The 26,335-nt window shown below is 46.3% G+C and overlaps 1 protein-coding gene across 1 annotated transcript in view; it reads right to left on the bottom strand.

Annotated features, from left to right (window-relative positions):
• The window catches only part of SLC7A8 (solute carrier family 7 member 8), a 49,190-nt gene that overhangs the window by 2,646 nt on the left and 20,209 nt on the right, over window positions 1-26,335 (bottom strand). Inside the window, exons 4-10 of the mRNA XM_088797016.1 lie at window positions 12,767-12,892; window positions 11,166-11,319; window positions 10,089-10,212; window positions 8,530-8,633; window positions 4,902-4,998; window positions 3,088-3,237; window positions 28-205 (exon numbers count right to left, since the gene is read on the bottom strand). Of these exons, the coding sequence (XP_088653142.1) occupies window positions 28-205; window positions 3,088-3,237; window positions 4,902-4,998; window positions 8,530-8,633; window positions 10,089-10,212; window positions 11,166-11,319; window positions 12,767-12,892 (933 nt within the window). The remainder of the gene's footprint in view (window positions 1-27; window positions 206-3,087; window positions 3,238-4,901; window positions 4,999-8,529; window positions 8,634-10,088; window positions 10,213-11,165; window positions 11,320-12,766; window positions 12,893-26,335) is intronic.

Here is a 26,335-nt window from a genome sequence, read left to right as displayed (position 1 = left end):
AGCCACCCAGAGCCTCCAACAACTCACTGATGAAGTTATTGAAACACTTGGGCTTGTGTTGCCAGTAAACACCCAGGAAATAGACAGGCACTCCTGTCAGCATGATGGCCAGGCCGATGCCACACACCACCGGTTCCGACCACAGGCTAAAGACCAACAGGAAGGCCCAGAACAGCAAGTAGATGATGGGAAACAGCAGGTTGATCTGTGGAGAAGAGGTGCTGTTAGCTGTGTGGCCCCCATGGCCCCAGGATCAGGGCCCCTTCCCTCTTCTTCACCCTCAGGGAGCATCTCTGAGTGTAAAGGCTGGGCTTTATTCAGTTCTGTGGCTGTCACATCCTGAGCCCTGATAGGGCAAGTGCTCAGTCAACGAATGTTGGTGAACTTGGGCAGAGGGCCAAGAAGGGGGGTACCCAGGGAGGGAACGATGCTCATTGCCCATGTCCTCCCTCCTGGGTGGGATCAAACAAGTCCTTGTTATCCATGCCATGTGCTTATGGCAGCCAGAGCAGCCCGTGGGGAATGGTAAGCTTGCTGGTACATTGGTATACGCTTGCTGAGGTCGTAGGGTGGAGGAGAGGTGGAGAAATGAGGGGCAAGAAAGCAACAACCTGCGTCAATCAGGCTCCCTGCCCTTTGCCCACTTCTAAGCAGGACCCTCATCTAGGCCCGTGGCAAACGGCCATCCCTCTCATCGGATCAGTCCCAGTTTGTCTCTCTCAAGCAATTTGAGAAGATACATCTGTCAAGACCCGAGAAATCAGGAAACCTAGCAAGTACAAGGCAATCTGGGGCCTTGACTTTATTCAGAAAGAAGTGTCTCTCTCTGGGCTTCATTCCTTGTTGTTGACCACAGGTGGGAGTTCCCAGTAGAGTCCTCATCATGCCTCTAGATTCAGCTGCCTTTCTCCTCCATGTCCTCTCCTCTCAGAGAGTGTGCATGTGGTGGGGAGACGGGCTTCTCCTACCTCCTCTGCCCTCTAGCAGGCATTCTAAGAGTGGTAGGAAAGTGGCAGTGGAAAACAGAGCTTTGGAGAGAGCCCTCAATTTCTCAGCTGGAAGAATCTTCTAGAAGCATCCAGTCTCCCTCTGTTTCCAAAATAGAATTTTTCAAATAATTTAGGGCTATACTCTATTCTTCTAATTTGCAGGAAAATACCGTATTTTGCCATGTATATTGTGCACTTTTTTGCCCAAATTTGTGAGGGAAAAATAAGGATGTGCATTATACATGGGTAGTACTAATTCCGTATCTATATGAATGTTTTTAATTATTTTATTTATACTTATGAGTTAAAGTGTAATTCTAGAAATCAATAATGATATTTGTATGAAAAATAATATCCTGGAATACGATAATTGGTTGTGGGGACAGAGCCAGGAGAGCAGTTTCCAGGCTCTCGGCCTCATGTGGAAAGGTGCTGGCTTGGGTAGTAGATGGTCATCAGCTGTGACTAGTTGGCCATCAGCTGTTACTGGTTGGTTAGTTATTAGCCACTGATATAACTGCCGTGGCTACGCTAGCAGAAAACGGGGGTTAGCAAGCGAATGGTGGCTGGCAAGGGCAGGCTGCGGAGTGTGGATTGTGGATTGCAGAGAAGTGGACGGCAGATTGCGGATAGTGTGGCTCCTGCTTCCTGTGTCTCCAACCCAGCCACCAGCAAGAATATAATGGTATGACTCCCCTATCTATAGTTCCGTTGGTGCTCCTTTTTGGCCTCCCCATATCCTGCGTTCTTAGGTGGGGAGCGGGAGCTGAGACCCCGCATGACACCCTGCATGACATCGGTTTTGTTGACAAACTTGCAATGATAAAGAGTTCTTGGCCTTCTAGAATGTGTAAATATCATAAATTTGTTACCACTACATAAAATTTCTTGTACCTTGTGTTTTGTAATTATATGTTACATAAAATTTCTTGCACCATAATATGTTAAAATAAATACTGAAATTCCTTTATAGTACAAAAAACAAGTACCTAAATGTAAACAAATAAAAATTTGAATTAAAAATTAAAATGAGAGCACCAAAGAGTTGCCTGGTGTTCTTGCTATTTTATGGTTGACTTGTAATAGTACTGAGCTGTTGCATAGCCCTGCTCTAGCACAATTAAGCTGTTTGCACTAAATAAATTTTCCTTCTTGACTACACCCCAAACTGGGGATTCCTGTTAAATTGGCACCAATGACCCATCAGTTGATGCCAATTTTTTGGCATCAGTTGGTCAGTAGTTGATGACCACCAGTTCATGCCTTTTTTATTTAATAAAAAAGGGAAAAAAAATAAAATGAAAGATTATTTTCCCTGGAAGTCTGGGCTTTACAGTACAAAAAAAACAAGTACCTAAATGTAAACAAATAAAAATTTGAATTAAAAATTAAAATGAAAGATTATTTTCCCTGGAAGTCTGGGCCAAAAACGTGGGTGCATATTATACACAGGAGTGTATTATATCCGGTAAAATAGGTAGCACTCTTGCATATTTTGTTCTGAGCAATCCCATTATTTCCATCACAAAGTTATTTGTCACAGAATCAGTAGGTTCACTGGGTACCCTGCTGCATGTAGGGCCACAGTAATCAGAGTAATTTAAAAAGGGAGGGTCTTGGATGGCTGGAGTGGACTGGGAAGCTTCAAAGAAGAGGAGGTGCTTGAAGCTTATGTAGGAATGGTTAGGATAGGAAGATGGGAGGAGGAGACTCATTCTGGGATAGAAACATAGCACAAGTGGACCCAGCTATCTGGAGGGACAAGGAAGAGACTAGCGAGACTAAAGGGTCCAGGGAAATATTGGAGACAGAAAGGAGCCTTGAACAATCAGCTGGAGTTTACAAAGGAATGACATGATGAAAGTATCATTTCATCTAACTTATCGCTCCAGCTGCAATTTGCTCTGGTCCTATCCCCAGCAGAGAATGAAAATAAATGGCTGCCCCATTCCTACAAGGTCCTTGCTTCCCAAATAGTCTGCTACCACCATAGAGATGATCTGTGGTCAGCAGCTGAGAAAAAGGTGATTGAAAAATCTGAGCTGCCACTAGAACCAGTAGGGGGAGGGGGAGGGGACCCCATGGGGAGGTTCTGTACCTTGATGGGGCGGGGGATGTCAGGCTTCTTCCAGCGAAGAACTATCTGTCCAGCAACTGTGACCCCATAGAAGAGGTAGTTGATGAAGCCCACGTAGTTGATGAGCGTGTACATGTCGCTGGTGACGAGCATCAGCAGGGTGGAGAGGCACTAGGTGGGGGTGGGGAGAAGCGCATCAGTGATCACAAGGGTATTTGTAGATAGAAGTGTTTACAGGTCAGGGACTGTGCCCCTTCCTCAAGAAAATGGTGCCATTTCATAAAGGATGTCTCAAAATGGAGACTTGACAACCTCCCCCTAGAAACCCAGGCCATTGCTAACATAGTCATTACCAGGAAGTTCTTCCCGATTGCAGGGGTGATAATCAAAATATTTAATCACTGGTGTGGCATGGGCACTAACTACTCAGAAAAGATTTTGGCCTTAAATACTGGTGACACCTGGCTCTATGTTCACCCTAGTCTCATTTACATTTCTCCCTTGGTTATAGCTCAAATTAATTTCATTTTTTATCCCTTAGAGAAGATTGTTAACTTCAGATTAAGGCTTTATCTTGCCTTCATCCTCGTCTCTTGTCTGAGTCATCTAAAATTTATTTTCCTTCCTTCTCTTTTTTGTTTTTTTTTTAAATATATCATAAATAGTTATAGCACGCACTACGTGCGAGGCTCTATTCTTTGCATTCTACAAATATTAACTCATTTAACCCTCATAACATCCCTGTGAAGTTTTCTTGATAGAGTCCACTTTCCACCTTCAAAATGATCTCAGTGATTTTCACGGAACCATGTTCTTTCCCTCTGCTCATGTGTTAAGGCTAATAGAAGGTTCTGTTTTCCTGTGAGATCTGATGGTAAAAATAATCGAGAAGATTTTAACCGATGAATAAGCCAGGTTCTTACAGTACTTCTCTTGTAGTCATAGTGCTGCACCAATGGCTCAAACTGAAAAAAGTTTGTGGCCTGTTGGGAGTATTGAGTTTTCTGCAGTCACCTTTCACAACTAAGCAATCACGATGACCTTCACCCTCCATCTGAACATTCTGAAATGCTCCCTAATGTTGTACAACAAATGCCCTTGACTTCTGAGATCTCTAGTGTCCTGGTCTAACTGCTCCTCTGGTGGACCAAAGTCATTTTCAATGTTTTATTCAGGATCCAGAAGGAAAAAAAAAAATAACTTAAAAGACTTAATGGGGACAACTCTTTGTTCCTTCTTTTTGCTCTCTCTAAATGATTCCACTCTGGAATTATTTTACACCTATAGTTTCCTGATCCCAAGTTTCCTTTTCTCCATTTTCAGTGTACCAGTCTTCCTTTCTTTGTATTTTTCTTATTTGGTGTACCCTTAACACTGAATTTGTTTCAGTGATGTTCCTAAGAAACTGGCAGAGCCTCCTGGAGCAAGAAGATCAATGGGGAGAGGAGAGGATATGCAGTGATCAGCCGGGAGCAGAGGCCCAAAGCTGCAATCCCGTGGGCAACAGGTGCAGAAGGGAGCCAAGAAAGGAGAGGTTTCTTTGTGAGGTTATAGAGTCTTGAGGAAGTCATTTCAGTCTGATCCAAAAGAATGGGAGAATGGAAATGACCTGACCTGAGAGCCTTAAGGTGTTTCAGGACTCCTATCTCTTGCTATATCTCTTCATATTTATAAAGCCTATGTATATACCATTTGCCAGATTATCTAGGACCCGATGAAACCTAGTTGCAGACCAGAAGGGTGACAGGGATATGTATGGGACGTGTGAACTCCAAGCTCAGAGCAAGCACAAGATGGAGGGTATGTATAGGACTGGCCAAAGGAGGGGCCCTTACCGTGAAGAGCAAGGCTGGGATGGGGGTGCAGCGCTTCACATGGATCATGGCCAGCACGCTGGGAAGGTGGCCCTCCCTGGCTCCAGCAAAGAACAGCCTGGCAGAGAGAAAAGCAGGTCAGCCTAGGATGGCCCATGGACCACCCAAGGACGCTCCCTCCCCAGCCGGGGCTACCTCATCCATGCCCTCCTTCTGCCCACCCAGGAGCATCCCCCTCCAACCAGGTACTCGCCTTCTCATGCACACCTTCCAGACCACTAGTCACAGGACCCACAATCACAAATGCAGGTGCAGGCAAAACAGAGGCAGGCAGTGGATAAGTGGATGGATCCCAGGTATGAGGAGACCCTGAGTGTAGCCTGGATGGCTTGGGGTTGCTGATGATTATACTGTCACTCTGTGGGTCTCTCTTAATGCCTGGAGTGCTGCTGCAGAAGCAGCCTCTCTCCTTCGCCTAAGGCCTTAATCCCTTTTTAAAAAATGTGCCTTCCCTATCCTCAAAGAATACACAGGAACTGAACTGTACAAGGAAAGCCTTGAAAGCATTCATATCCTAATCAGAAAGTAGTTACCTCTGGGGAGTGGGGAATGCATGGTGGACCAGAAAGGGACCCGTGGGAACTTGGAGGATATGTGGAAATGTCCTGTATCTTGTGGGTTGTGGTTACATTCCTGTCTACAATTATTGAAACGCATCAATCTGAACATTTACGATGTATATTTTATTGTATGTAAATTGTACCTAAGGGAGCATTTGAGATCTTGCTCCTCAGCATATGTCATCAGTTTGGCTCAAATAAACTCATAAAAATTAAAAAAAAATTATACCTAAAAATTTATATCTTTTTTTCTTTTTTTTAAGGAGGGCGCAGCTCACAGTGGCCCATGCAGGGATCAAACCAGCAACCTTGGTGTTATTAGCACCACGCTCTTACCAACTGAGCTAACCGGCCACCCAAAAATTTCTATCTTTAAGCTACTTATTCTACTCCCAAAAAACCATCCTAGGGAATACAGAGTTAGTGATAAGTATATATACAAAGATATTTTGATGATAAAAAGATTGGAAATATCTTAAATGCCTAAAGTAAGAAATTGATTACATAAATTATGGTATATCCATAGATGGAATATTATGCAGTCATAATGATGTTCTAGGAAAAAACCTATTACTTGAGACCATGCTCACAATATAATGGTAAATGAAAAAAACAAGATAGAAAACTGTATTGATTCCTTACAATATGTTCCAATTAATTAAAAAATTATTTACAGTGCATGTAAAAACATGTATTAAAATACCAACTGATTATTTCTGGGTGGTAGGATTATGAGTAATTTAAATTTTCTCCTTAGACATTAAGAAAAAATTTCAGTATTCTAAAATAGACATTAAATTTGCAATCAATCAGAATAAAAATTATTTTTTAACTTTAAAAATATTAAAAATTTTAATTTTGAGATAATTGTGGGTTCACATGCAGTTGTAAGAAATAACAGGGTGATGCTATGTATCCTTTACCCAATTTCTCCCATTGGTAACATTACAAAACTATCGTATGATATTATGACGAGGATGTTGATGTTTAAGAGTTATTTTTAAAAAGAGAAATTTTAACATAAAAAGCATGCCTTCTTCCCCTTTCCTCTCCCAAGAGAAAAGAGAATAATATAAACTGTTAGGAGTCATTTACATGTTGGTGTGAATTAGACCACTTTTTCTTTTACTTGGATTTTGTAGGGAAAGGAGCACCTAAGGGCTAAAAGGAAGGAGATGGTGTGATGGGGACAGAAAGGCACAGAACCAACATGCTGGGTGTTCTGACGAGAACTGTCACTTTGTAATTTGTGTAAGGAGAGAGTGGCGCTAACAGCCGCAACGCATCCAAAGTGTGGGAGTTGATTATGGCCCCCAGTACACATATGCACACCATCAGTTGCCCTCAGCAAATTAGGCCAGTATCACTAGTTTCATGCAGCCACATGGCATTGCCCTTCTATAGTGCAGCCTCATGCAGCCAGCGGCGCCCCAGGTGTTCGGTGGCCTTCATCATGCACATAGCCAGGGTCACGCAATCCCAGCCCTCCTCCACAAGCAGCCAGGGTCAAGTGGAATTGTCCAGGTCCAACAGCATTTGCAAGTGTCAAGTTCACAAGAGACAATCCTTGCCCAGCTAGCTGACAACGGAGGAGACATGGACGGTAAGCATGACACACACCCACACACACTCCCACTCCTCAGGAAGGATCATCCTCTCCATATCCCAAAACATGACAGAATGAGAGAGAGAAAGAGAGAAGGAGGGGAGGAGGAGGAAGAAAGGAAGGAAGGAACCGGAAGATGAACTGAAGCGGCCTGGTGGGTGAGCCGCGCCTCGGCATCAGAGGCTGAGTACCCCGGGCCGCATCTCCTGCATGCACACACAGCTACCACATGCATGCAGGCCGCTACTTGGCCTGTCTGAGGGACAAACCCCACTCTAAAGTGACTGTAGCCAGTCACTCTCCTCCAATAGATCCCCGAGAGCCTCATGGGTCACTGCTCTTCCACCGCTCGCCCTCGGCTGGGGCCTCCAGGTGGTCACTGCTCCTGTGTAACACGCACACGAGGTTGCTGTGGATGAGTGTTATAGGGTCCTGGGGAACAGGGGACGCCCACCTCCCTCTTTCCTGCCCTGGGTCCTGAAAACATAGCACTCCTTTGTCATTTCACGGGAGCTCCTCTCTGATGTGATGGGTGGCTTTGGAAGCAGCTGAATTCAGGGACTTAACTTCTTTTGTTGTATCTTTTGAGTAGGACTGTGCCCTGGGCACAGAGGGGCTTTCTACGAGCCCTGGGAGGACCCCGTGAACCACACCAGCATCTGTTGGCCTCAATAGGCCATTCTGGAGATAGCAAAAATGGGCACCAAAGAGGTCAGATTCCTGAATGTGTGCAGGCAGGAGCCAGGGGCTCCTGGGCCCACTGGAGCTTCTAGCTTCCCTGAGAGTTTTAGGGTAGGGGACGTGGCTTTGGACAAATGCTTTCCTTCCTCTCTTCCGAGCCCTCTCACTTCACATGCTCCACCTGAGTCTTATGGGTGGCCACGTGAAGACCTCCCACAGCTGCCTGTCTGTTGAGTAGAGAGGAGCCTGCACCCACAGGGTGCTCAGAGATGATCCCGTCCCACTCGAAGTCTGTCCCAGAGCTTTCCTGGAAGGCCAGCCCAGAGGCCCCAGGCACAGGGTCCTCCTGATGCCTTTCAAAGTGGGATTCCTTTCTAGCCAGCACAACCTGTTTCCAGGAGAGTGGAGAGGGAGCTTGGGGGCTACAGCCGAGACGGTCCTGCTGCCAACCATAGCCCCTGAGCTGGGACTGCGTCAGGCAACTGCCCAAATGAAGTGGGATAGGGCTTCTCACCACTACAGGTAAAGCCACACACATCGTAGGTAACCACGTGAGCAGCACACACCCCTCTACATCCATACTGATACACGCATGCCCTCATGTGAGCAATCACCTCCTGCAAGGTCACCACCCAGGTGCCCACACAGACCCCCGCTGACGGAGACAAGCCCCGCACACATACACAGAGCAATATGCACAGCAGAGTGGCCTAGGCTCAGAAAGGGCCTGGAGAGCACTCACCGGGAGGAGGTAAAGAGAGACCCATTGACTCCTCCAAATGTAGACAGGGCAACGGAAATAGGCATGATCCAGGCCATGACCCCAAGGAGCTTCTCTCCAAAAGTCTGTGAGACAAAACAAGGGGTGAGTGGAAAAGGAGAGGTTACAACCTCGCACCTGTGGGTCACTGCTGGGAATGCTTCCTCCCAGGCCCAACTTGTGGGGTTTGTAGCTAAGCTCCTAAGAGGACAGATGACTTCTGTGCCCTGACCCTCTCCCCACACCACCACTTCCCATAGTGACCACTATAGAGCTGGGAGTCAGTGTCTTGAGCGAACTGAAGGAGACAGTGTACGGTAATAATATTAATACTGCTAATAATGAACTAACATTTGTGATTCATGGACGAAGAAACTGAGGCACAAAGCAATTCAGTAGCTTGCCTAAGATCACATACCCAGGAAGTGGCAGGGCCAGGACTGGAAACAAGCTGTGTGAGTCTAGACCTCACTACTGGTACATTGTACACTAGTGAGTCAGGCAGGTTGGGCTCCAATCTCAGCCCAACATTTAGGAGCTGTGAGACCTTGAGCAAGGTTCTTAATTTTTGAGCCTCACTTTCTCATCTGTAAAACAGAGATGAATCCTAACTCATAGGATGAGAATTTCTAAATTCATAGAAACAAATGATACTGTGGGAGGAAATGATAAGAGGCTACTACACAGGTTGAGGAAGAAAAGGCAGTGAAACTATAGACTAGTCTTCGTGTATTGAAGTAATATAAACTGTTAAGGGACCAGCTTTTCCATACTCTCTGAGCCAAGTGCACACTTGATTTATAGCATATTATGGTGGAGGGATTATTTCGAATAGCTGTCCTGTTGGGGAAGGCTAGCGATCATGGAGCAGGTTGTCCCTCCAGGATACTGGAGGGCCTCTTTCTTTAGTCTTAAGATAAGACAAGTGATGACACTGTTTGGCAGGGTGAAGTTGTGGCCCAGGTGAAGCCAGGGGAGGGAACAGCGTGGCTCCCAGGTCTTTCCCACATGTCAAGGACCCCTATGCGTTGGACCAGCATGATCTCCTTCCCCAAAGAGCACAACCCACTCCTACTTTCAAATTGTTTACTGGCACATACTTTTCCTTGATGAGGGAATGAGTCAGATTGCACGATTTCCAAAGGAGGAAATGGAGGCAGAGAGAAATGGCACGTCTTGTGCAAGATTATGTTTTCCTGGGGAGGTGCCTGTCTCCTTTATACAATCATTATATTTAGAGTTTAAAGTGCCCTAGTTCAGGAGTTGGCAAACTTGTTCTTTAAAGGGTCAGAGAGTAAATATTTCGGTTTTATGGGCCATACAGTCTCTGTGGCAACTCCTCAGCTCTGCCATTGTGACTGTTCTACGTACAGCACGGCTGTCAGTTGGCTCCAGGGCACTTGAAGATGTGATTTCTGCCCTAAAGACTTGGGAGGACTTCCAATTCCACAAATCCATGGATCAGGGGAAAGTGAGGGGGCTACGCAGGCAAGACTATGGCAACATTCCTGGCTTGAGGGACTGCAAGTTTGATTTCTTACCACAGCGACTGCGTTTGATGCCAGCAGCTCCTGGGGGGACATTGCAGTGACATAAGCGACATTGGCAAAGACATACACAAATGTGACCAGTGGGATGGAGATGAAGATGGCTCTGGGAAGGTTCCTGTAGAGGGAGAGGAGGTGAGATGGGAAGGCCGGGCACCTTGGACCACCTGCCTCTGTCTCTCTGCATGAAGCTGACCTTGCAGCCTTCTGTGATGCTCCGTCTCCCTGGAGGGGTGGTGGTGGTGGATTTTTGTCTCAATATGGGCAGAATAATTTAAAGGAAATGAAACATGTCTTTTGGAAATACGTTCCACACCTGTTGGTTTCTTCCTGACCAGAAAGTCCACAATGCACCCCATCCCCTGCCTCAAGACACAAAGATCTGCCTGTCCTGAAACAGGCAAGTAAGGTGCTTAGAAAACTCTCAGGGCACATGTTACTCTCTAAGGCAATGGTGTTATCTCAGCACCATTTTTAGCTTTTTTTATTTTTCCCCTTTCTTCCTCCTCCCCCCACCCCCAATCCAGTTCAAGCCGTTGTTTCTCAGTCTAGTTGTGTAAGACACAGCTCCCTGGCCCATGCTGGTATTATGAGCTCCTATCCCCACCCCCACCCCCACCCCCCCAGGGCTGAGGCAATCTGCTGCTCATAGCAGCTCTCGCTGGCTGCTGGTCACTTACGGCAGCACACGGTAGCCCACGTAGCCCACGGCAGCTCCAGGGAGAGCTGTTCACAATCTTAGCTGTAGAGGGTGAAGCTCACTGGCCCATGTGGGAATCGACCGGCAACCTTTGGTGTTAGGAGCACGGCACTCCAACCACCTGAGCCACTGGGCCGGCCCGTTTTTTAGCTTTTAACCTGCTCTGGGACAGTCACTGGGTCATTTTTCTTCTCCTGCCAGGGTGGATGGCAAATGGTTAAATTAAGTTCCTGGGAAATGAACTATTTCTTCAGGATAGATCAGGTCATGGTCAGGATGGGGGCTGGGGGGAGAAGTGGGCTCCCTCTTCCCAGCAGCAGGTGCCTAGGTCTTTCTAGGGAGTGAGGCAGAGCTGGGCTATTTCCACTCACTTGTAGGGATCAACCAGTTCCTCAGTCACGTAATTAAGAAAGTTCCAGCCTCCATAGGCAAAGGAGCCCTGAAGGAAAGCCAGTGCAATGAGGCCGATGTTGGGTTCCTGGAAATTCTCAAATGCGTTCTTTGGCTCCAGCCAGAAGTATTCTCCTGTGGACACAAGGGGCAGGAGACTGCTCAGAGGGACCAGTCAGAGGCCTGGATGGTCCCGTGTCGTACCTCCCTGTGGTGATGACCCACCTCTGTCTTATCTCCAGTGAATCCCATGTATTGGAGAAGTGGGACTAAAAGGAGCGGGAAACACGGGTCCAGGACCTCCCAGGGTATGATAACCATGAGTCCGATGGGGCTCCAGTTCTAAGCATAGTTCTGAATGTTCTTTTTTAAAAGGCAAAGTTACTTGGAAGGAAAGGCCAGGGGAACGTGACTGGGGAGGGGAGGGTAACTTGGGGGGCTAGCAGGACAAATTGGAGCTGGCTCGCTGGGACTTGGAGGCTTAGAGCCCCTGGCAGTCTCCTGACTACCTTCCCTGATATTTAAGTTTGTACATTTTCATGAAGAAAGCATCAGAAACAACAAACACTCAAACATAAGCTTCCATAATGCTATATTAGTTCAGGCTTGTTCTGCTTTCTTTGCCACTCTCCTCCTGTCTCTTTCTAAGGTGTGTGTTTGGTCTCCCTTTTCATGGTATAGATTCCCTGAGGACAGGGATCCTTCAACACAAAGGGTCCTCAAGAAAGGACGTTGACTGAGGTTATAATGAGACACAGAGTAACTGCCCATACTTACTCACCTGTAATTCAGCATTGGGACAGTAAATAAGGAGATTAGAGTGGGCAGGAGAAAGCATTGGGACCACGTGAGGAGGGACTCACTACTTTGAAAAGACAGCACAGTGATTTTCTTAAATCTAATTCCTGAAAACAATATAACCTGCTAAAGAACTTAATCCAGCGGATTAAAATAATCACAGACATTTTATATAGCAGAATCTTAATTATGTTTCTTGGAGTCAAAATCCAGGCACCCCACACTGCCTTCAGGGCTTGTGGGCAGGTGGGAGGTCTCCTGCTTGTCATCTGACTTTCTCTCCAAGAGGCAATGACACTGGGCAGGGCCTCAGGGTGCTACGGGTCCCATGGAAACCAAATATAGACTAGGGCTTGGAAAGGACCAAATCCAGTGGGGAATGTTGGCAGGAGCCCCAGGAATGTAGAACTCTCTCTTGTAGAAATTATGAGTAATTTTAAAACATAAAATCTCCTCCTCCACCCCCCATTTTAAGATATGGACAAGATACAGTGTAAGATGCAGAGAGCTTCCATTAGGTTGGGGCAAGTGGGCAATAGGAGTCCGGAGATCTGGGTTCTTCAGATCCACGGGAGAACTAAATCTGCTAACAGGCAAGACATGCCCTACTTCCTGGGAAGATGGTTTCTCTTCCTCTTTGTCAAACAAGTCAGGAAGAGAAGTCATTTAAGACCAGAACCGGGAAATCTCAGGGAGTGCACACATCCCAAGAGAGTGTGAAGGGGGGGCGGTGCATGCGAGGGGTGGCAAGTTGGGCAGGGCCCACGGTTCCAGTGATACTCACCTTTGCAGATCTGTACAACCCCCATGATGATGATCAGGGCCAGGGCTAGGAGCTTCCCCGCTGTGAAAATGTCTTGAACCCGAGTGGCCCACCGCACACTGGAACAGTTGACCCATGTGAGGAGCACTGAAATGACAGACCCCCAAACATACCCTGAGGGGCCACAATAGGGCTGAAGGACACCCTCTGCACAGGAGCAGAAATGCTCCTTGTTCCTGATGATGGGATTGTAGCAGATGAACCAAATATCCCGCATGCTCAGGCCCAGTGTACAGAAACTTTGGCTAGGTTAATGAGTTTCAGATGGGGATTACGTGCCACAAATTAGAACTTGGTCAGAACATGCCCTGCCCAGGGCTGGAAGCCAGAAGTAGGCATGGACTGGCTTTGCGGGGTGCGGGGGGGAGTCAGCTGCTGGTCAGGGCACTAGTGTGGTTTATGTTTTCAAGTCATTGTATGTGTAAGGGGTGCCCTGAGCAGCCTGTGGGATCCTGGATGTTCTTTTCCTAGTGTGGTTTTGGGGCAACAGAGGTTTAGGGGAATCTTTTGTTACTTAGGTTTATCAAGGTATAATACAGAGTAAAATTCATTTTTCTAAGTGTACAATTTGATGAGATTTGACAAATGCATTTAGGTGTTTAATCACTACCACAATCTCTATACAGAACATTTCCAACACTCCAACACATTCTCTTGTATGTTGTGTTCCTTTGACGTCGATCCCCTTCCCCCACCTCTGGCAACCATTAATTTGATTTCTGTCACTATAGTGTTGCCTTATCCAGAATGTCACATAAATGGAATTACACAACATGTAGCCTTTTGTGTCTGGGCTCCTTTCCCTTAACATGACACCTTTGAGATCCATTCTAGTTGCTGCATATATCAGCAGTTTGTTCCTTTTTAGTGTCAAGTAGTAGTCCGTTATATGAATGTATCAGTTTATTTTTCCATTCCCTGGCTGCTGGACATTTGGGTTGCTCCCAGTTTTAGGCTATTACAAATAAAGCTGTTAAAACAATTGCACAGATATCTTTAAGTAGACTGTAGAGGTCTTTGAATGGGGTTTTAATTTCTCTTGAGTAAATACCTAGGAGTAGGATTCTAGGTCATATGGTAAATGTAAGTTAAACTTTATAAGAAACTGCCAAACTGTTTTCTAAAGTGGCTGTATGATTTTGTGTTCCCACCAGCAACGTGCGTGAGATCTTGTTGCTCTGCATCTTTGTCAGCATTTGCTACTGTAGGCTTCAAAAGTCTGGCTATTCTAATAGGTGTGAAGTGGTATTTCATTGAGGCTTTGCTTTGAATTTCCCTAGTGACTAATGATGTTGACCATGCTTTTATCTGCTTATTTCCGCCGTCTCTTCTTGGGGGGCATGGGGGAGCTTCTAACCTGCCTCTTTTCCTAGGAGTCACAGAGATCTCAATAACACGAAACCTCCAGGGCTGGAGGCGAGCTCAGAGGCTGAACGCCAGGCTGGAGGGGTTCTCCGTTTCACTGCCACACTTCTAAGTAACCCACGGGGGCCCTGTGCTGTAGGAACGGGACTCTCAATCTCCTGGTTGTTAAGAAATGCTTGAGAATAAAGGAGGAACAGTTAAAATTCTCTTGCTTCCCTGTCCTCTGAAACAGTGACCGGATGACCCCTAGTCTTCCAAGGGGACAAGTCATGCATGTCAAAGCATGGGACTTTTTCTCTCTCCTCAAGCCTCTAACCAGGACTCTGACTTCACTTGAACAGCTGATCAAGTTCTATCAATACCTTATCCTGAAACTGTGCATTTACTTTCCAAGTAGTTTTCAACCGTCCTTGATTCTGAGAACATTTTGGCAGGGTAAGCACCTGACATTATCCGTCTGTAACCTTCCTCCCTGGGCCGTCTCTACCTGGCAAATTCCTTCTCATCTTTCAAGATCCAGCTCAAATGTCTCCTGTTCTGTAAGTCGTTATTATTTTACTTATTCCTGATAATGTGCCTACCAGGTAAGATGTATCAGCCACATTTTATAGACAAGGAACAGTTTGTCCCTCCTTTCTCTTCCCAGACCACTTTGTTTATATCTAACTATGGCACTTATTTCTTTGTATTATAATGATCTGTTTCTTTTTCTCTGTCTCCTTGTAGACAAGGAGGGCAGGGACTGTGACTTTTTCATGTTTTTAATCCCAGGGCATATCACTGGTGCCTGCAAATAGCAGCTGCTCAGCAAACATTTAATACTTGGATCAAGAAAATGCCCCAGTTCCTTAGCCCTCCAATCTCTTCTCAGTCTACACGTTTCACAATGCACACCAATCCCCCTGCTCTCCAGGAAACTCATCAAAAGGAGACATGATCCTCAGTTGGTTTCACAGAGCCAAAAGAGCAATAGGAAGCTTGACTTCAAGAGTAGAAATGCTTGACTCCTCATGGAGAGGCTGTTATCCAAGATGGTGTCATATAAGGAGAACCAAAACAAGTTGTCGGAGGAAGGATTTTAAGTGCCTGAACAGGGAGAACATTTTGTAAATACTCAAATGTTCCAGATGGACTGAGATGTCATGATAAATACACATTTAGTTTATTTTACTCAATTCAATAAGGATTTTAAGATCACATGCCTGGTGACAATCCAACCCAAAGTACTCTAAGCAACTGGGCCTGTGATCTGGGCTTCTCCCCTGGGCCCTGGGGCATGCTAGGGATGAGCTGGCCCACTGGGTCCCAGCAGTTCAGGCAGACACAACCAATAATGTGTAAAAAATAAAGGAGCTTGGGAAGGCCCGGTGGCTCAGGTGGTTGGAGCTCCATGCTCCTAACGCCAAAGGCTGCCCATTCCCACATAGGCCAGTGGGCTCTCAACCACAAGGTTGCCGGTTCGACTCCCGCAAGGGATGGTGGGCTGCGCCCCCTACTACTAACAATGGCAACTGGACCTGGAGCTGAGCTGCACCCTCCACAACTAAGATTGAAAGGACAACAACTTGACTTGGAAAAAGTCCTGGAAGTACATACTGTTCCCCAATAAAGTTCTGTTCCCCTTCCCTAATAAAAATCTTAAAATAAAATAATAATAAATAAATAAAGGAAAAAAATAAAGGAGATTTATTTATTAAAGGAAGGAAGATTAGGACACAAAACTCATGTGAGTCAGGGCTAGGTAAGGATTATAGAACAAGGAGCAGAGAAGAAAATTATCCTCCACTAAGGGGAGGAGAGGGAGGGCAGGGAGCTGATAAGAAAGTGCTTGAAGGGAAGTAAGGGCAGAGCAGGACGACCAAACAGGAGGGGCAATGTGGCCACCTCCCCATGTACTGGGACAGAAAACACAAAATCATCTTCTTGTCAAGAGAGACCTTGTCAAGGCAGCCAGGAAGACTCCTTTCAAGAGGTCGGCTCCACAGTATACTGGTGGAATCGGAGATGTTTGAAGGAGAGACATTGTCAAATAAACTTGTGGTGGGTGTCTTCTGTCCTGCCTGAGCTTATCTCTGCACCTTCACAAGAACCCAGTCCTTGACTAATATTTAACCTTTCCCCTTTACAAGGGTCTTTCAAAAATAAAGAGAAATCCTGAGAATGAGGTAGGGAGACAGGCTGCCTGTGACACTAATCTCCTTGGAACAATGGCTGCAGGCCACATCTGACCTTTCACCCTGCAGTTGGGTGATCACAGCATGTGACTGAGGGGAAAGAAGGCACTTTCAGTCTCCTGGTACCACAGGGCAGCTTCCTTCACAGCAGGCTGAAACCTGAGCCTCCATCCAGAGAGGAAAGGTCAGTGAGTGAAGGCAACACTTGTTAAGTGCTTGCCAAGCCCCTGTCCTGTCCTGTTAGGTGGCCCGCCTCTACCCGTCTGCTATCCAGCACCCCTTTCTGTTGCTGACAGCGATGTCCGCCCTCTCTTCCCAGCCAGACTATGAATTCTGCATGCTTGAGATACAGTGACCTCAGGGAAGCCACGTGTAGGTGGGGACCAGTGGCCACGGCAGCTTGAAATATGACGGTTTCCATCTATCCATCCATCCATCCATCCATCCATCCATCCATCCATCCATGCAGCTGTCATCTACAAAGGGCCTACACATACTAGGCACTTTGGTAGGTGGGGAAGTTATAAATAAGACACAAATCCCTGCCCCCAAGAAGTTGACACCGTAAGAGGGGAGGTGGGTGAGCTAAAAGATGATCATAAAACAATGTGGTGATAGCAGAGCTCTTCATGGAAGCCAGCGGGCATCCAGGAGGATCCCCTAACTCAGCCCAGGGGAACCAGAGATGCTTCTTATAGGAGGGGGAGACCCTAACACCAGGGAAACATTTATAGTTTTGGCCTAGCTGAACAAAATAAATAAAAAGGCATACAACTCTGGTTCTTGTCCATTGTACTCTGGCTGTGGGGTTGGTTGTCGCTTCTCTAGAGGCCTCTATGGAAGTCCAGGCTTATCTGTATTTCTTGGGCCTTTTCTGCTTTCTTTTTCTTTTGCTTCCCAGGTTAACAACAACACAAAAAAAAGGTGAAAAAACTATCAAGAAGACAAGACTTCAAGAACATGCGGAAGTCAGGGGTTGTCAGGGGTTACCTAATCCGCCCAGTTTTAAAAGCCTAATGTCAAGGTGACAGGAGGAATACAAAAAATGAGGCAGGTAAGATTAGCCCCAGTAATCTCGTGCCCTGCCTAGTGCCCAGGGCTTTCCAACTGCCAAGTAGGAGAGGTGGGCTCAATGCTTCCTGCCTGTGGGAAAGCTTCAGGACTGGCAGAGAAATGCAGAGTCCTTCTCAGATCAATGACAGTCCAGATCCTGTCACTGACCTGGAATGTGTCCTCTGTAGAGGGGAGGGGCAAGTTCCTGCTTCCGGCAGAGATGGTGTCCCCCAGCCCCCTTCCCAGCCCCGATCCCTGGGGAGTCACAGAAGCCTTCACTTCCTCCCTCAGACAATAACATCAGAACCCATGGGGTAGGCTGAAGAATGGCATCCTAAAAATGTCAACATCTTAATCTTATGAATATGTTACCTTACATGATATAAGGAATTCTGCAAACGTGACTAAGTTAAGGATCTTCAGATGGGAGATCATTTTGGATTATCTGAATGGGCCCAATGTAATCACAAGAGTCCTTTAAGAGGGAGGCAGGAGGGTCAGAGTTAGAAAAGGAGATAATGATGACCGAAACAGATCAAAGAGCAAGAAAGATTTGAAGATATCATCCTGCTGGCTTTGAAGATGGAAAAAGGGGTCATGAGCCAAAGAATGTAGGGGCCTCTAGAAGCTGGAAAAGGGAAGGAAACAATTCTCCCCAGTGCTTCTAGAAGGAACATAGCTTTGTTGACACCTTGAATTTAGAACTTCTGATCCCCAGAACTGTAAGATAATAAATCTTTGGCAGACCTAGGTGTAGCCAACCCAACCTGTCTCAGTAGGAGGTACGGCACATGGGGTTAAAGGATTACAAATTTTTAGAAGGGGAGACTAGGAACAACATGTTTGGGGAACTTTAACCTTAAGTTAATATATTATAGACTATAGATAAAAGGTAATTTAAAATGATTATTTCTAGTCCATTTTAAACATAACATCAGTGAATCATTAGCATAAGCAAATACATAAATCTTCATTTAGAAAATTTTAAGAATGGATTAAGGAATTGTGGGGCTAGTTTGAAGTCCCTGCAACCAGCACAGAGCCACAGCTGTGACTTTATCACTGTTCCCCTCAGCTCCGCCTAGTAAGCCTGGTGCGTGAAGCACCATGCGGGTTTCTGGTGTCTTTTTTGAGTGCAGAACTGGTAAGAGGGCTCAGAGTAGTTTGTGTAGGGAATGAAGTGGTAAGAATGGGGGTGGGGGATGAGTAGCTTAAAGGGACGGAGGCAGAGATGTCTCCCTCAGAGGGACCTGGCAGCCAGGGCTGACTCTAAGAATCACAGAACTTTAGAACTTGAAGAACCCAATGGCCATGGTGCCATTCCCAGCTTGATCACTGACTCTCAGGGAGCCTGGACTGGCTGGTCAAACTGTTTGAGCCTCACTTTCCTCTCTGTAAAATGCAGGTGTGGTCCATTTTAGTCCCATGAGGATGGCTCTGTAACCTGTGTATTGCTGTATAAAATGTTAAGTGGTCATTCTTATTGTTCATAAACTAAGAAACTAAAACTCAAAAAGAAGGCATGATTTGCTCAGGATAATACCGACGATCAGAGGCAAAGCAGAGTGGACTGGGAAGGGGCTGGTTTGGAGGGTTTTGGAGAAGCTGTATCACACATCAGGCCATATCCTGCACTGTGACATTGCCTCTCCTCGTGGCTTCTTCCTCTACGCCTGACCCTGCTCCTCAATTTCTCATGTTTCACCTTTTTCTCAGGAGGATGCCTGTACACAAATTACCTGTTCTGGGGTCCCTCAATCCAAGCTGTCTGAAAGTGTGGGGTCACAAGCACAAAGGTGTATTAGGGTATTGTGGGCCTGGTAAGAATAAGGCTGAGACACTGACTGGAATCTAGACGTTCAAGCATGTCCCTATGCCTTGGTTTCCACAAGTGAAGAAAATGACACTACTCCTTAGAAATCATTGCTAGGAAGGAATGCCCTACAGAAATCCAAGGAACTCTGTTGCTGCTGCTCTACTCAGGCCCAGAGGAGAATGAAACTTCCCTGTTCTCTTGTAGCCAGCAGGGCACACACAGCCATAAACATCACCCTGTTAGTCAGTGTGACCTTGAGATCCTGTAACACTGTTTGGCACATGGTAGGTACTAATGCTTACTGAATGGAGGATGGATAGATGGATACATCTGTACAGGGAGGGTGTATTGGAGCCACTGTGCTTCTCTAGGAAGTAAATGTCAGGGTAAATGTCATGGGACAGCCTCATAAAGCAGGGCAGGCAAGTGTCTGTGATGCCAGAGGAAGGCACATCTGGTGGCCGCTTCTCCTTCTCTTAAGAAAGCTCACAAAACACAGGTTATCCCCAGGGACCATTGGATGACTGTCTTTGGGTGCTCTCTGGCTTCTAGATACAGAAATCTGGCCTCTTCCTGAGCTGGGTTGTCAAAGAGCCATTTTGTGTCTTCATCGGAGGGTCAATAAACACTTTCCCATGTGGATCCCCAAACTAATCTCATTCCTTTTGTCGAGCCAGCTTTGGCTCCATGAACTATACTGTTCTGGTGAGATGGGGTGAAAGTTGGGTTGGGCCCATACGGATAGGGGGCTGGATTGATTGTTATAACAGTGCTCAGAAGCATAAAACAGTTGGTACTCTCCTTGTAGACAGCTCTTGGCACTGGAGGGAGATGTTTGAGGCCTGAACTCTACTACCCAGAGGTAGTTTCCAGCCTCAGGGGCAATCAGAGCCAGGAATGACCTGAGACCCAGAACCTCATACTATATGTGAGTGAAGTAAGACCCCAGCTAACTAGTGCCAAAGACAGGACTGTCCCTTTGCTCCCCAATTCCCAGTTGCTTCTTCTGCCACTACTCCTGCCTTTCTTTTATCACATACACAGCACTCTTCTTTCCCTTCACCCATTCCCACATTCTTTCTCTCCTGCTCCTGTCAATGGTACCCACGATCACTGCTGAGAGTGCCACTTGGGGCACTGAGTCTGTCACTTGAAGACACTGGCCAGGTTGCTTTCTGGGCAGCAGGATGTAAGGTGTCAATGCAGCAAAAAGGGAAAGACTAAGATGGCTACTCCTCAGAAACCAACAGTGTGTCCATCACACCCAGGGCTTTAGAAAATAATTTCTCAGGTGTGGGCCAGAGGCAGCTTGGAAAGCCTTGTTTTCCTTTAGCATTTCAGAACTAGGCCTCTCCTATGTTTTCAAATAAGAGAAAACAGGGAGTAGAAAGGGGAGAAAAAAAAAGCCTAGACTTGCTCAAGTCCATAAAGACAGGTAGTGAAGAAGACAGGGGAAGAATGAGCATGAGAAACAACAGGGGAAGAAGGAGGAAGAGAAACAATACACATGGGGGGGGGGGGGGAGAGACAGAGAGAGAGAGAGAGAGAGCACTTGAGGAACAGAATAGAGAGAGGCCAGGACAGAAAAAAGGAGAGGGAATGTACTAAGCAGACAGCTGCTGAACAGGGAAGGGAAGCTAGTGACGCCGCTTTGTAGAAATCAGAACACCCTGTTCCTCTCCCGAACTTCAAAATAAGCACCTTTCTGGGCTGGAACTCTCCAGCCCTCTGAAGCAGCTGTAAATTTCACCTGGTCATGCGCCTCGTAGGTTTCTGTCTCACCTTTCCTTGGGCATGCACGGCTCTGCCTTCTGCAACTCTCTGGCCAACTTCCCCTGACTCCCTCCCTCTGGACCTGGAGCAAAAGGGGCGAGATGATGCCCCTCAGACCAGCCCTCGGGTGCCCACGCTGAACTGCGGGTGATCGGCCAGCCTTCTGGGAGAGGGTGTGGCGACGCTCAGCTCTGTGATAGGCTGGACGGGGCTCCTTGGCGGCCTACCCTGCTAGTGGAAGGAACTGGGCACGTGTTTCTAATTGTGGACCGGCTGCTCCGAGTTAGCCTGCCTGATCGTTTCCAGAAGTAGGAGGTAACCAGTGCCAGCTGCCAAAAGACACTGATAGGCAAAGAAAACACGGAGCCGTATTTGATTTCTAACTCATGCAATTCAAGGCTCTGATAAGGTTCCAGTTCTGCCCATGCAGGCCAGCCTCAGCTATTTTTCCTCCTCATAGACCTCAGAGAGGCTGGGGGAAATTGGGGTAGAAGTGAGGACACACAGAGACAGGTTCCTGGAATCCTACTCTGCTAACTCAGGGCCAATACATTTTTCATATGGGGTGAGGCGCCCCATAATAGTCTCAAGTCTCTGCCAATGCAAAACAAAGGTTGGTATTATTGTACGTGTAAATAACTTGACTGGTGGAAGACAAAACATCAAAACAAAGCAACAGCGACCAAAAAGAAAAAAAAATATCAAAGCAGCCAGTCCTTATAAACTAAGCTTTGATCCTAGCTTCTGTTAGGTTCATAAATAGGCTTTGAAATAGATCTTGCCTACCACACTACAGTAACATTTTGCCCTTCTCCAGCCCTTTTTGTCTGGAAGAACTGACACGGTTTGAGAAATCTCAGAAGCCCCTCTAAGAGGAGGAGGTGTGCTGAACCTTCTGGAAGGGGCTCTCTCTGCCATGGACAAACAAGCAGCGGAGGAAGGGTGCAGACTGTGGAGCTTCTGGAGGTCCTGAATCACACAGCTTTCCCTGGACACCTTCAGCTAAGGCCCAGCCCATGCTGCCTCACCCTTGCCACTTCCCTGCCTGGCTCTCTCTTCCCCTTCCTTCTTATCCTGATGCCTCCGTGGCAAGTGCCAGTTGCCAGACCAGGAGTTTCTGCTGAATCACCATCCAGTACTTAGTTCAGCCAAGAAGCCGAAACACCCAGCTCAGCATTTTCCAAGAGCTGAGTAGTTCTCTCTCTGGCATCAGCTAAGCATGGCTCCTGAGCTCTGGTAGGGAAGAAGAGAAAAATGGACACCCGGAAAGTAGGGGAGACAAATAGTGCATCACGCCACCTTGGGGAGTCCTGTTTTAATCTTACTCATTACTGTTCCAGCCTGGGCCTAAAGAATTCTTGTTATTTCATGCCCCAATTCTCAGGGCTGATGTCTCCCAGACTCAGAGTAAGGGGGATGGCACGGGTTCCAAGGGGTCTGCACAGAGCTTGGGATGGCTAGCCTGACTCTCCATCATCCTCAGCCTTGGGCGAAAGGGTATAGGTCCTGGGAGGTCTGGTTGGTTCCTGGACTGGAAGACTTGTGGGCTCTGTTAGTATCCACCAAGGACTATAAGCCTGAACTCAGGCTGCAAAACTCCCAAGACTGGTCAGTGTGGACGAAAAAGGGGTTCTACAAAAGGTAACCTCACAGAATGATCTGATCCTAAATTCCTAACTGGGTAGGTCGTGGTGGGTAGTCACAACCCAGGCATATAACTTCCTTAGTAAAAGGCTTATCTTTGCCTTACGCAAGCCCTGTCCATTGTTTCTATGCATCTAGGTTAATACACCGTTGAAATGCCCCCTTTCAAAATGTGCTTCTAAAATGTGAGCACATAATCTTAACTATCTTGCGATCCAATCCCAGCCTTGCTTTCTCTCACCTTCTTGTGATCTTCCTTACATTTACTCCTTAATCTCAAATGCATAAAAGAAATGCAAACCATTATTCTCATTATTTCAGTCTGTTGAGATTGTGCTTCCAGGTATATCCTCTGTTTGACTTAAATAAATTTTTTATAAAAGTTCTCTACAGGTTTGGACATTCTACAGTTATAACCCAATTCTAAAGGCAGCTCGTGTTCAAACTTGCTAAACTCTCAAAACAAATCTTGTTCTCTCTTCTTCCCCCAAGCTCCCAGTACTACTAGGCTTCACTACCATCAGTCTTATGATTTTATGTTCCTTGGTATGTAATATAAATTTGGTGTGTCACATTAACCCTTAAAAGTTTACCAGACACAATGAATGGATGACTGGGTGACTTCCTAAACCACAGGTGCTGGCTCCTCTGGCGGCGGGGCGGGGGAGGGTATGTGATCCTTAAGAGTCAGTGACAAAAGGCCAATGGAGAATTTAAGCTTCTAGGCTGGTTTGAGAAAGTCAGTAAGTTGTTTCCAAACTGGTGGAAGCTGAACCCCAGTAAAACTCCCTGTTTCAGAGAGCCTCAATCCCATTCATTATTCTCCCAAGCAGGGGTGGACACATTCCCAGGAATAAGCTTCTCACTTCCCAATTTCTAGGAGTTGAGCTATGTACACACTTTGAACAGCAGGACTCCAGTCTGAGAGAACAAGCTGGAGACCAGAAGAGACAAGGAAGCTAGGAAAGTGGAGGTGATCTGGACCATAAATTGAAGCTCATTGAAACTAAAAAGAAGACCCTGACTTCTCAGGTGGCCTGTGGCTAAAGCCCAATCTGAGAAGAGACTAATGGATAGAGGTGTCCAACACCAATGGATCTCTAGGGAAGGAGACCTCCATTCTTGAATTCTGTGACCTTTGTAATTGCTTACTATGATACATAAACTATAAAGCACTGTACCAATAGTTGTTCATCTTATTAGAGGTAAAGACTAAATTGCTCTTAACAAAAACGTAAGATGAGGGGAACGGAGATACCTTCATTTCCAGGATAGGCACAAGGAATACTCCAGAAGCTGTATAGGGCAGGGAGGAGGTGCAATACCACTAAAGAATGGGCATTTACTCTGCTGTTATCAGCATGGCATCCAAAAGCAGAGGGGATGCCTTCCTCAAGTGCCTGTGACAGACTGTAAGTATTGGAGAGTGAACAGGATGAGTAGCAAAGACAGAGGGGGCCAACTCAATGCAGTCTGAACCACACCAATGAGAAGACATTAAAACATAATCCAGTGTTGTCCTTGTTCTATTTCTCCTGTCTTCCAAAAAGAATGTGTCATCCTTGACTCCCTCATCCTGAATCACCAAGTCCTACCAATTCTACCAAACACAGTTGATGCCAAACACAGTTGACCCTTGAACAATGTGGGGGTTAGGGGTGCCAACCCCCTACACACATTGAAAATTCGCACATAACTTTTGACTCCCCAGAAACTTAACTACAGTCCTCCTTTGGTATCTGAGAGGGATTGATTCTAGAAACCCACCCCCCACCCATACCAAAATCCATGGATGCTCAAGTCCCTTATATAAAATGGCATAAAACAATGCACACAGATCTGCATCCACAGATTCACAAACCATGGAACAAAACTACTGTTTTCAATCCCAGGTTGGTTGAATCCATGGATGAGAAACCCAGGGCTATGGAGGGCCAATTGTATATTTATTGAAAAAAATCTGTGTATATGTGGACCCACGCAGTTCAAACCTATGTTGTTCAAGGGCCGACTGTGTATCTACTCTCCAGGCCCACTGCCCCATCTCTGATCCGCATCGTCGTTATCTCTAACCTGGCTTCCTGTAACCACACTGTGACTGCTCTCCCTGCCTCTGACCTTACTTTCTTCTCCTCCATCCTTAGTTGTTGCAGCCATGATTCTTCTAAAATATAAATATGATAATGTCAATCCTCTGTTTGAAACCCTTTACTGCCTTCCTATTGCTCTCAGAGTAAAGCTCAGTCTCTCTAGCATGGCCCCTGGGGCCGTTCATGGCTGGGTCTCCACTTCTATCTACATTTCCTACCTCCTAGTCTATGCTGTGGCTATACTGAACCACCTGGAGCGCCCCCACAGGGCCCCCATGTCTGTTACATCTAGCTCCCTAAATGTTGTCCTTTAGGGAGATTACCAGTTGGAACTGAAATTCCCTGTGTGCTTGTCAAAATCATCCATTGGACTGTGGGTTCCTTAATACAGGAACTAAGTATCCTCATGCCTGACACAGTGCCTGGAGCAGAACAGACACTTGAATATTTGATAATAATTGAACGATTCTGTACCCTGTACCAATAGAGGACACACAAGTGGACTCAATAAATACTTAAGAGAGAAGGCTTAATTTTCTGCTGCTGCTGCTGCTGCTGCTGCTGCCACCAATGAGAATAAGGATTTTCTGGCTCATTACTGTATCCCATGTGCCAAGAAAAGTATCTAGCACATCCTGGGCCCTCGATAAATGTTTGTTGAATGAACAAAGTATTGTGATTCTTGTTTATATAATGCTTCCCAAGAGTCTAAGTTACATGCTCTCAGGCCTTATAGCATCCTGGGGTAACCACCTGAGGAAGACTTCCAACCACAGACATGCTCAGTGCTCCTCAGGGCTTTGGAGAGGACATGGAAAGCAGAAACACAGGGAACACATAAATAACGGCTCATCACAAATGCTGGAGACAGTTAAGTTGAAACATATTTCATTTTGATTTGTACTAGATTCCTTCCTCTTAACAGTCAATCCATTAATATGGGCAGCTGATTCAACCCCTAAGTCTTTCTTGTTTTGTCACCTTGTAGCTTTGTTTTTATTTTGGGCCACTGCCTCCCTGGCCTGGACAAATGCTTAGCCTGCTAACCTGTCTCCCTGCTTCAAGGGTCATGATCTTTTCTTCACTCAAATGTGAACCTAATGATATCACTCCTCTGCTCATAATTCTTCAGCGGTTCCGCATCCCTTGGACGAAGTCTGCTATTTTCTGCGTGATCTGCAAGATCCTTCAAGGTCTGGCTCCTGCTCACCTGTTCAGCCTCATCTCCTGTCACTCTCCTAGGCTCCACCTACTCAAAAGTACTTACTTCTCTCCAACTGGTCCTTTCTCTCTTGACCCCAAGTCTTGCCCGTGTCCTTCCCTCTACCTGGCCGTTCTTTTATACCCCTCTGGAGCCTACCTACTTGCCTTTCAACCTGGGAGCCTTCCCTAGCACTCCTCTCCCAACTTTAAAACACCGTTTGTCATTGCACTGTATTGTAATTATTTGTACACCACTCAATTCACTAGCCTTTAATGTCTTCCAAGACTATATAAATAATGCTTTGTCCTCACTCAGTGTAGGAGCTCAATATGGTAATTGACTGATGGATTCGTAGTTTCTTTTTTTCTAGAAAATTCATTTACAAAGTAATTTTCGTCTTAATGCATTATA

The sequence above is a fragment of the Rhinolophus sinicus genome, chromosome 3 (genome assembly GCF_057876585.1).
Source record: "Rhinolophus sinicus isolate RSI-liver-muscle chromosome 3, RSI-T2T, whole genome shotgun sequence".
Lineage (NCBI taxonomy): Eukaryota > Metazoa > Chordata > Mammalia > Chiroptera > Rhinolophidae > Rhinolophus > Rhinolophus sinicus.
Note: the sequence above shows the minus strand (reverse complement) of the source record. Positions and strands in the feature narration are given on the sequence as shown.